General features: G+C 36.1%; 1 protein-coding gene across 1 annotated transcript in view; it reads right to left on the bottom strand.

Annotated features, from left to right (window-relative positions):
- The window catches only part of CRPPA (CDP-L-ribitol pyrophosphorylase A), a 106,597-nt gene that overhangs the window by 76,403 nt on the left and 17,640 nt on the right, over positions 1–12,554 (bottom strand). The window contains exon 3 of the mRNA XM_084218597.1: positions 5,324–5,473. Coding sequence (XP_084074723.1) covers positions 5,324–5,473 — 150 coding nt within the window. The remainder of the gene's footprint in view (positions 1–5,323; positions 5,474–12,554) is intronic.

Genomic DNA, 12,554 nt, shown 5'->3' with positions numbered 1-12,554 from the left:
TGCTACAGCTGACTCCACTTCCCTGCTACAGAGGATACTAAAATGCTTCACACATGTTTGAAAAAGAATGCCAGTAATGTTGTGCCCTTTCAAAAAGTACTTTAGAAGTTTACAAAATCCACATGGAATACACTCCCTATTATTTACATACAGAAAAGACAATCCTTTGAGCAAATACTTTTACAATGGCCCTAACAATAGCCAACTTCCTTTCTTAGTCTGGCAAGACTGTTATTCCCTGAACATATCTAGGGATTTGTTAGAGGAGAACCATTTTAGGATTTCCTTTTCTTCGAATAATGACCAGGTTGGACAGTTTGCAGACTATCTCTTTTCCCCATCTCCACCCAATCTGTGGACATCTTGCAATGATTTTTTTGGGGAGTGGAAGAACATCTGCCTCCCAGAATTCAGCATCAAAGTATGTGAATGATTCTCTCTGACACACTATTGTTTTGTATCTTGTCATTACTATGTTTATATATAGTTGTTCTCTCCTATGCAGGCAGATGTTGTAATGGCCCATAAGTAAATGTAATTGCTTAATATTCAGAGAGTGGTTAATGTTGGCTATGAAGAGACACACTAATTTTGTGTAATCCCAAAAAGTACTAATCTCTACATATTTTCTACAGAGATTAGATAGATCCCTAAGATCACACTGATCTGTGTGGATATCTGTAAGGAAATATCAGAAATCAGAGAATCAGAATCAGAGAAATGTCTCTAAATACGTTGAAGCTCATTCTCCTTCAATGAGTAGTTCTGCTTCCCATTCCTACTTTTTTTTTTTTTTTAGTTCAGCTTCATTGTTCTGATTAGCTAAATATAAACTTTCATGCTCTGCAAAAGGTCTACTATCAACAGATGATTAAACTAACTATATATGTAATGCAAACACCCCACCCTCCCCAGAAAGTGTGTAATTCTTGCAATAAATTTCCACAGGTATAGATAGCAGATCTTGAGAAAAATGTTAAGATAATGTATAAATGATCAGCAGAAAAAAATGTGTATTTTTTAATAAGATTCTTAAAAAGCTACCCCTTAATTTTGAATTAGTGATCAGACTTTGCCATACCATTCACATGTGAAGGATTCCTGCCCAATAACATTCTAATATATCCTGCTCTTATTTCAGCTCTTGGTAGCAATTCCTTCTCACAAGGTTCTTGGCTTCCCTAGACTGGTGGCATTGGTGAGCAACCCTCTGGTATTCCCTACATCCATGCTGACAACTCCTTAATCATTCTATCATCTTAGCAGGGCTGTTTGTTTGCATATCTGACATAGAAGCTGGTCAGAATCTCCCACCTACCCCACTCCTCTTCTGCTTCCATTATTGGTCATTTCTCTTCCAGATCATGAAAGGGTAAAGCTTTTTAAATGTTCCTGTTACCTTTCTTGCTTTAGCAGATATATTTCATGTGTTCAATGCTGTGAGTGTTTCAGCCTTTATGTACTGTGGGTGCATTACTTTGTACAGAACACATGACATGACACAACAAGCTACTTTGTGTTAAAGACCAAAAAAACCTTTGAGATCTTTGTGCATTTCACAATATGTCAAAAACAAGTATTACAAAAATCAGTCTCAGCCTACTCTGATTAAAGGAAAATGGTAGTCTACCTGACTTCCTGATACTCTAATTCTTTTAAAAGGTACTGCTCCAGGGAACACTTGACTTCTGGTAAGTGAAGTCTTTCCCCCACCCACCTCCTCCCAGGCTTGCAGGATCATACTCCACATTTGTTCCTATTTAAACTAAGAAGTGGAACAGAAACACGAAACTACCTTAAGCAAAAATGAACAAGTCTGGTCAAAGGAATTTGCTATCTTTGGAACGGATGGATTTTCAATTAACACTTAAACTTTCCTGATTTTCCTTGGGATTGATAAAAATAGAAAAGAAAAAGGTATTTTTAAAGATTAGGAATTTTTTATTAACACAAAAAATAAAAATAATTTTTAGATAGTTCAATTGGCTGATTTTGCCCCACATAGTTCAGAATTGAAGTAAATCATAGATTCTGCCATTTTTTACAACTTTTCCAGAGGTTTTACTAGTTATTAGAGATTTGCATTTTTGGTTTTAAATTTTTTAATTTGTCCATTTACTGTGGTTCATTACATTGTGCAGGAAAAGAGAACTCACAAATTAAGACATAGCAGAACTCAAGAGTAGTGATGCAACACCACATTTATTCCCTTAACAAATTTATACATCCTTTTACCTAAAATCCCAAGGAAAATCCCTGGCTAACATAATGCCTCCCACCTGCAAGACAAACACTTTAAATACAGTCCCCTTGCTGTTGTTTGCATTGGTCACTTGTCCACCTTGAGCCAGATACACATTGTACAAATAAAAGTTGTAACTTTTATAAATTTTATAAAGCTTATAAATTGTATAAATTTGAAAGTTAATAGTTATGAAGTTAGAAGTCTCGACATCACAATAGTTAAACCAGAAAGTAGTATATATCTGAACAAAGATCTGTTTGGAATACTTGTTTTAGGCAACAGGGAAGAAGTAAGACTGAAAACTGAATTGAAAGCATCACAATGAAATGCAGGTGAACAACCTGGCTGAATTCCTCAAAATCTGTCCTGGATTTTTGGCACCAAATGTGAAGGGGATTCCCTGTAGTACACATATATTTTAAGATACTATTGTAAATCAATCTTTTATATTTGTACAAAAAACTAATTAGAGGAAATTCAACAGGGTATGTATTTTTCCCCAAGTCACTACTATCCTTTTTTTATTTGAGCTAGAAATGGAAAATGTTTTCGAAGGAAATTACTTAATTTGGTAAAGATCCTAAAATATATTTTTCCATATATTAATAGTGTTAATACCTTACTCCATTCTAGTTCTAGATAAATTTAAAACAGGTATAAAAGGAGAAGCACCTCTAGTCTGCTCTTCCCAGATTGCTATCAGACAAGAAGAGCCAAAAAACTGCAGATAGCAAACCTGTAAGGGTCAGGTAACTGACCTTTAACTGAATTTCACAACTTTGTGGTAAATATATTCAGAGATCTTACATTCACAAACACCTCTGGAAGTCAACACTCTAAACCTACCTACTCACATCTGATGGTGCATTTAAATAGAGATGGAGTTTGAAAGTAGTATTCCACATTAGCACCGTGTAACTGAAAAGCCTGTGTTACTCAAAGCACTAATTCAAATGGTCGGCTTCTTCCCAAGGAATGCATGTTTGACTGTTGCTTTTCCCCACACTGTTGTTGCATAAAGGTCACAACTGTATAAAATAAACAGTCATGGGATCATGATCCCAGGCAGAGTCAGCCAAAACGAATTCCATTCCCATCTTTGTGAATGACTTGCAACGTGAGTAACAAAATCATTTTTTCTTATTTGTTCAACTGTACCATGGTACTTACCTTCACTAGGCTATGGGAATTGATTATGGATACATTAATATTTAGAAAGCATCATAAGCTGCATCCATTCCTACAAAAATCTGTCCTACAGTAGCTTGACTAGGTTTTTCAGGACAACGATTATCTGTCTTTTTTTATTTGTTTGTACAGTTCCCAGAACAATGGGGTCTTAATCCCTTACTTGGATAGCTAGACACCATTGAAACATAAATTATTAGGAAACAATATGAGTTGAGAGATTTTAGCAAAGTGTTATACTTCCCAAGGGTCCAGGCACAGAGCATTAAAATGACCAGAATTTAGCCAAAGCAAAGGAAACTGGGGACAAGAAACCATAGCCTTGGTTGCTTCTAACAACTTTGGTGGTTTGTTCTTGAAAGAGCAGGGATACAAAAAAGAAGACTGATGGAATGCATATGTGAGAAAAAAACTCTATTCAGAGGAGCATAGGAACTGCAAATATACTTGTCTTTTGAGTGAGGCATTTAGGACAAAAGTTTTTAATGTATTTGCCAGCTCTACTGTATTTGCAAATTATAAGCAAACACGGTAGAAAAAGTACTGGGTTGTTTGGCAGGTGGGGGGGAAGGTGGTTGCAAGAAACAGCACATAAACATGAAATTTGCCAAAAGATACACACATCAAGAAGGGCTGTATAACCAACAGTAGCAGTTGTCTCTTGAGATGTGCTCTTATGCACAGAGGATACATTTCTTATGACTATACCCACTAAATTCAAGGTAGACTCTCAGAAGTATCAGCTGTGTGTCCTATACCAAGAACAACCCCGTGCCTCCTATCAGAAGCAGAAAGGTTGAAGCCACTCCAATCACTTGAGTAGCTATTCATTTTGGATAGTCCTTCATCTTCAGCATTTAATATCTTCAAGTGTCAAGCACAAAGGGTATGACATAGAATTTGTGCCAACATTTCTAAGGAAAACAATTACTGAACAATTAAGTAACAGCTTCTTCATTGCCTGTCCTCACATTTTTCTGTTGTTAGTGACTTCTAAGCTTTGTACTCTCTGAAAGTGAGTATCAGAAACTTGGGCTTGTTTAGAATTGAAAGACTGATGGGAAGCATGACTGTCAGCATGAACATGAAAAATAATTCCTTCCAAGTGACAAATGAAGAAATGCACTCCTTCCAGTCAGCCTGGAAGATACCTGGACAGGCAATTTCCACTAGGTGATGAATGAAAAGGAAGCAGTGCTGAGATGAAAGGCTGGAATGTTTCCAGTAAACTGTGAATGCAGGGTGGGGCAAATGAAAGCAGTCTTCAGGGCAAATTAAGGCAAAGGAGTCAGGGTTTAATACATTACCCACAACTTTAATTTTCCTGAATAAAGTTAATTTCAAAGCAATATATTAGGAAAAAAATGAAAAATTACAACAGAGACAAGTAAACATTATTTCCAGCCACTAATCAAAGTATGTATAATACACATGCAACAAGAAACAGAATAAACATTTACCTAGATGTAGCAAGTTATATTATCTCAGTATTTTAGAACAGGCCGTATCCCACTAAATTACTATAAAATGTTATTTTTACACTGTGCATCCAAAACCCTTTGATACTCTAAGTCAACAATACTTTATACAGACACCTAACTTGAAACATAAAAACCCACTAATTTAAGTAATTTATTTAATGCACAATGTCTTTCCAGCCATTTAGATCTATCACCCCCTCTTGAATTTAAAAGTTAACTAATCAAAAACTTGAATAAATTAGAATTATAAGGCTTTTTTGAAAGACTCTGAAGTAATAAGCATTCAGCTTGATGTAATCTGAAATAGGTTCTGAAGCTCTATTCTTGAAAGAAGAGAAATAAAGTTGCCTTTTTCTTTTTTTAACTGAAGCAAATAGAAAAAAGGTCTTAGAAAGCCTTAATATCTTACCTGTTGGTATGCTTCATAGATTATATCAAACAAGAAAGCCTGAGGCATTTCACTTGCTCTGTACTTGGCACGTTCCAATGAGTGGTCCAAGCAGCCATCAGCAGCAGAGGCAATAACAGTAGAAACTAAAGGACGAATTGCTCCTGCTGCCTGTGGAACAAAACACAATGAGAGACCTAAATGTTATCAATATTTATTTATATCAGAAAGCTTTTGTCAAAAAATCTTGAAAATTAATTTTTTCCCTTCTTTGTCTTTTCTATTTCTCATAATCTGTAAATCATACTACTTAGTCTGTATGAGACTTTCAAGATTAATGTGGTAATGGAAGACTGTATAAGAACATTTCAAGGGACAATTTACCAAAAAAAAAAAGAAATCTTAAGCCCTTCATAAACATTTACTGCAAATACATGTACAGATCTAAGATGTTCATTCTTCAGACTTTCTTCTCTATACATTGTAGGCAGTTTCTGTGAGGACAGGTCTAGGGCTATTCAGATAGCAAACAGCAGCAGACACAGCTGAGAAGTCTTGACAATCCATACCACCTATTGCTTTCACAGATCTCAACTTGATCTGAACAGATCTAAATTGATCAGAACTAAGCTGCAAGAAAAGTTTCAGAAAATTGAGCTTGTTCCTCTGTGTTGAATTCACCCTGTGAAATACTGAGTAACCACACTTACAGTGAAATCAGAGAGAACACAGCAGACACATCTGAAAGTACTCAATATCCAGCAGCACAGTGCTGCAGAACAGATATTTAAATGCTTATATTTCAGTTTTAGTTTGCTTAGGTTTGAAACCAATTGAACATTTACCTTTGATTTTTTCATCACTATATAGTATTAAAGATCTGTGGCATCCCTGAAACAGAAGTCTCCTATGTGGCTTTAGGCATTTTGATAGCAGAAAGTTACCCACTTTCATCAGTTCATCAGTAACTTATCAAACGCTCACGTGGTCTGGATGTAGCTTAAGACACTTGGGACAAGAGTGATCCATACAATAATGAAGAAAAGAATACAACGCCAGAACACAGCTTACCAACTCACAGGGCAAAAAAGCATGCTCTCCATCAATGCTAACCACTGAGAACAGTATCTTCACACTATACTGCTTATTATGAATTTTTAAGATTAATAAAAAAAGAATAATTGATGCTGCTTCAAGATATGTGGAATTATCCAACATCTTCAAACAGTACACCTAGAGAATCATTCCCAGTGGTGAATTTTGACACTTTTTACTGCAGGCACATATTTTCTGAGATATAGTGGATTTTGACATAGAAAAAAAAATAGGTCCCTTATTACATATAAGCAATTTTACTTATCACTGTTGGCAAATCCTGCCCTAATATATGAGTCCTGTGCATTCCTAGAAGATTTCTGACCTTAGATAATCATAAAATGGCAGAAAAAGACAAAAAAGTTTTTGCCATCTCAGAAGAGAAAGAACAAGTTCTCTTCCCTCCCCCTTTTACACTACGAAACAATAAAACAAAGGCGACTGCAGTTAGCATGTTGAGCACTTTATGAGCTCCAAACTACAGTTTCTCAGTTCATTTTTTCACAGAATGAATACAGAGATGTGAACCAATTTCTCATGCCCAAAGAGTTCTGATATGCATAACCAACCAGGGCAGGGTGAAGGAAGAGTCAAGATTCAAAAGATACATGTGAGAAGAGAAATATCTGAACTACTTTCTCAAAATCTGAAAAGCACTTTTCCTTTCTAATACATGGAAAGAGATACCTATACAAAAGCTACATGGAGCAAAACAATATCATCCAAAGACAAAATGTGGTACAGAAAAGTCAGTAAAAAGCAGGCAATCACCTCAGAACTGTCTGTAAAGAATCTCAAGAAGTCATCTAGGCCACCTTTCTGTCCTAGCCAGGATGAATTTCAATTCTCTAATAGAAAAGACAAACTGAGAAAACTAAACACTACTATAATTTTAGTAATATGTCAGTGTATTAAATGAGGTGTAAATTTAACAGATGTACTTAGAGCAAAAGCTGAGCATAGCAGAAGTAGAGAGACTAAATTATCTGCAACTTGTCCCCTCTCTATTTCCTATGATTCAAGGACATGGCTTATTGCATCTATATCCCAGCTGCTGGGCATTTGGACTATGTTATTTTGCTCTGCCGTCATATTTTAATTGGTCACACACACACATACACATAAAATTATAAAATTAGAAGGTCATGGGAAAAGAGAGAGAGCAGCATGCTACCCACAGTTTTTCTGTAATTAGCTATATATTTGAAATTTTTTTCTGGAACAGTTACCATTTGAGAAAGCCATTTAGCAAAAGAGGGCTCCTTAGGCCGATCCAGTATTTTATTACAGTTTTTAACAATCCTGTCATGTTACATTTTCAGCATAAAACAGGCTGGAAGAATACAATGTGACTTGCGTAACCAAATCTCACAAGTGAAACATGCACTCTGAGGAACAAAAAACCAAACTGCAATTCTAAAAAAAAATTGAATACTCAGAATTATGTTCTTAAAAGAACTCTGAAACACATTGTTTTCTTGCCATCTGGTTTATTGCACAATAAAAAATTATGAATATCTGTATTGGTATCTTTGTGACAATACTGAACCACAACTCCTTCTCTGCTGAGGCCTAGCTCTTCCAAACAATTCAGAATGACCTAATTTCTACTAAATCCAAATGCAGTATTTTTTTAAAACTCTGCAATTAACTTCCCAAGTAATTGAAAGCTTCACGGCACTTAACATTTAACAAGTGCATTTTTCAAACAACTACAGTTTTCTTTTACAATACCCCATAACTGAGTCCAACATGGCAGGGTGAGTTTTTCCCCTTCTCTTCCTGTCACTTCAATAGGAAATCACAAGTCGGGCACAATAAGATTTTTTCTGCAGCAGGTCCACTCAAACAATACCTGACACTGATTGAAAGCATGAAATTTATTACAAAGAATAAGATTCATGGCTGACTTCTGATCACGCAAGGGAGAGAAATTCTGTGTATGCAGAAACAGGATAATAAGCAATCATTTGATTTAAAAAGAAAGCCCCAACTTTTACTCCAGAAAAGGACAACTCAGTCCGTGACTGAAAGCAGAGTGGGGAGCTCTGGTACTTAGTAAAGCCAGGATGTTTTAACTGCTCAAAAAGCCTTCATATGATAAAGAGCTGCAGTTCAAAACCCCAAAAGCTGAGCTTGAGCATGCTTGCTAAGCTGCAGCACTGAGTGAAAACCTTAAAATCCTGAGACAAGATACAGAAACTGATTCTGCTTTGTTCACTACTGGCTCACTTTCTACAGGACCTTTCTCTGTCTCACAAACACACATGGGCTGTCTCAACCAGATGATGTGACCCACCACAGGGCTGCATTTACCACCTCAGTGACACATGAACTACATTAATTCCTAAGGCAACTTTCAGACTGTGTGAAACTGGGACCAAGCAAGGGAAAACACTGGCCTGTGGCCCTGCACTGTTTTCATAAGGCACAAGAGAGCTGAGTCCCAAACACAGGAAACTTTGCATCTGCAGTACTGCTGGCAACATCCCTGAGCTGGTATAAGCCAACAGAGCTGCCAAACCCATGCTGGCTTACACAGACCTCACCACACGTGCTTTTGCTTCCAAAACTGGCTCATTGCATCTTCATTCATGGTCTAGGCATAACATTTGCCATGGGAAATCAGGAGAATTGAGTTGTGAGTTTTTCTTATACAAAGGCCAAAGAGGGGCACACTTTTAAGATGTATGGCTAATTCTGCAGTACTTCTTTCTGGTTAGCACATACCTTCCCCCTACTCTGAAAAGCACAAAGCCTTTCTGAATTCCACCTAGCAGCCTTGCAATGAACTTAATGGGGAATTTAGAAATTTAAGACAGGGCTACAGACTACATTTTTTTCAGTCAGAAACTTAAATATTAGGGCACAATAGGGACAATATTACAATAAGGCAATATTGTAGCTAAAGGGACGTTTTTCCCTGATAATTGTAAGTGAAGAACACAATCATTCAGTTATAACAGCAAGCATTTTAATCTTTGCAAGGGATTCCCATGTTGGTTTTTGCAGATAAAAATCAGTAACAAAAAATTATTTTCATATTAGTAAAAGAGAGTATATACTGAGTTTCAGGTATTTGAATTTTAGTTGTTCTAATTTGAGAAGTATTGACTTGCTCTTTATGTCAGGAATGAACAAGTATTTGGCCTGGCTCTCAGGTGAGGACTTGAGTTCAGACATGAACTTAAAAATTACTAAAACAAAGAAAACCTATCCTCATTTAAAATTATAAGTACTTGCTAATGTCACTGTAGTTCTAAAAATCTTTTTTCCACTTTTAATTGCCATAGCACAAAATACAAATCTTCTGGGTCTTTTACTGACATTTCCCAACTCAAGAGTACTTGTCTTCCGATTTCTAGTAATTTTAAGCCAGACCTCAAGTGGGTTTGCTCTCAAAATCATACAGAAAATGCATCACACACCCTTCCTGAATGTGAAGTAGATACTCAACAGATAGTTAAACTGAATTTCTTTAAATGTCCACTTTACAGCCTTCAAGCCACCCTACTTCAAACACATTCAAGCACTAACCTTGGCATGTCCAGGAAATGCATTTCTTTTCCCCATTTTTGCACATTTTGTTAAATAAATCAGGTAAAGTATGCAAACATGAGTGACCAAGCTCTTAAAAATGACCTTCTAATCTATAACTTCCTTAAAGCAATGCTCAAATGTCCTAAGAATGCAGAATTCTATCAACTTCAGGGGAAGGGACAGATTCCTGTCCCTCAGAGGCAAGCTGAATTGATCTGGTGAAACTCAACCCACTTCCAGACCCACTTCCAGATGCTTTTAGAAACAACAGGTGTCTTTTATGACCCATTTTAAACTGCACAAATCAAAAACATTTACAAAAAGGTTCTGAGTCTTGTGGTAATTTTTTTTGCACAATTGCCTAGACCGCAACATGCATTCAAGAATTAAAGATTCAATGGTGACTGAAAAAAAGTTATAGAATGAAGTGCATGAGGAAGGTTAGTATAACAAGGCATCACAAGTGGTTCCAGTGGATCCAAGGTGTACTAACCCACCTTTTCACTAAACAGAAACATATTGTTCTCAGTTTATCAAACTTCCACTCTAACGAGATGTTGTTTAGATGTGTGTATGCAGTGAATCCATAACCAGGGTGAGCTTTAAGATCAGACAGCAAAATCAGTTCAAGGACTGCTGAATCCAAAAAGTATTCATGACACCTTTTATTACAAAATGAAATAGGAATTTTTAGATCACAGAAGCCGATGCACAACAAAACAACTTGGCTAACATAACCCAGTACAGCCTTTTACTGAAAATTCATAAATAATTAAAATCCTCATTTTATTTATAATAAGGTAGTATTAGGTAGTAAAATCCAAACAGAACCCATTAAAATTTTCATATGGATTAGGGAGGAAGATGGAGCTTTTATCATAAGCAACAAATTATCTAGCTTACAGCTCTCCAAAACACAGTGCAGTATTCACTGGAGACCAACATTCCCCAGCTACAGCACAACACACCAAAAACGAGTTATCATAGAGCCAAAAACTTCAAAAGAGCATGAAAACCAACACACATAGCTGATTTGGTCATTTTGGGTAGCCAGTGCTGAAACAGAACAATGGTAAATAGCTGCAAATCTCAACAAGTTGAATGACATGGACTAGGAATAAAAAAAAGTTGTAATGGCACAAAATCCTTACAAAAAAGGTCAGAACTCCAATTCCTTTTGTTTTAGAACAGTGTGGTAACAAGTTCAGACAACGACAGATCCTCCATGCTGGCCTACTGAAACAAAAGTATGCAATGTCTTTGGCATACTTACCTTGTCCCCAGTAAGCCCCAAGTACTAATGCAGACCCTCAAAGTCCAGCCACACAGCCAGTCTGGAACCCTCAACTTCATGAGAGTGGGAATGACAGCTTACAACTTTACAGAGTCCAGCCATAAATGAGCAAAGCCTTCCATCTCTCGAACATGACTTCATTTCACTTTTTAATTATACCAACAAGACTTTTCTTCTCCATTCATAGCCTCTGCCTCCACTGAAATTATTTTCCTTATGCTATATTCTCAGCTGTCTAGCAGCATTAGGTAAATGTATATTTTATGTTTTATTTCTTTAATATTTAAATCATTCCAACTAACAATTCACTATTTTAATATTACTTAGGAATAGGCTGGATATGAGACATAGAAAAACAAGGCTTTGAGTGCTAAGTTTAAAAGAATGTTCCTATTCTTAAGCTTTTACATGTTTTCTCACTATTCAAATTTATAAATTTTAATTCTTTATTCAGACTTGTTTTCAACTCTGACAAGCAAAATAGAACTGAAGCAAGAGTCACAAATAATTTAGCCACCCTGCCTTAGAAAAAATAAGTTTGGCTTGCATATATACACTGAAAATAGAAGTACATTAGAAATACATTTTCATCATTTCAAAGCAGCGAACTTCTTTGAAACTGAGTGCTGGAGATGGTGGGGCTTGCCACACTTAGTAGGACAATTATATCAATCTTGGAACACCATTAAAGTCAGTTTTATAACTGTGAACTTGGTAAACATACAAGCAATTTTATCTTGCTTTGCCATGAAGACAAGGATTTCATTAGGACACTGGTGAACTGCGTAACAATAACAATCAATGTTAATTTAGACAGGCTAGGTATCTAACAGTTTACAAATATGTCCTGGAATGGTTTTTGTTGGGTGAAAGACTGTTTATATGTTTCCAAACACTACCATCTCATAAGGATTTCAGCCTAAATTAGGTCTGGCTATGAACCAGCAAAAGAAGCTCAGAATAACTATGATTAATTTCTTCTCATTTTTTCCATCAAACTGTTTCCACATGTTACTACAGAGAGAGTATTCTTTTACACAGATCAAACTACTTTCCAGGAAGGGCATTCACAGCCACCTACAGTATGAAAAAAATACAGAAATAAACACAGTATCTCTGATACATGAAACAGGTAGAAACCTGCACTTCTATTCAAACTTTTGCATTCAAACTAATTGTATCTACAGTAATCAACATACTTCAGACACAATCAGTAATTACCATTTAAGTTAGAAGAATGGTCTCTACTGAAAGATTTCCTATTTCAAATTTATCAAATAGAACCTTCAAAGCAAAATTCAAAGTTAATTATAAGATTAAAAT

The sequence above is a fragment of the Fringilla coelebs genome (assembly GCF_963513975.1).
Source record: "Fringilla coelebs genome assembly, chromosome: 1".
NCBI classification, from domain to species: domain Eukaryota; kingdom Metazoa; phylum Chordata; class Aves; order Passeriformes; family Fringillidae; genus Fringilla; species Fringilla coelebs.
This window is presented reverse-complemented; position numbering and strand designations above follow the sequence as displayed.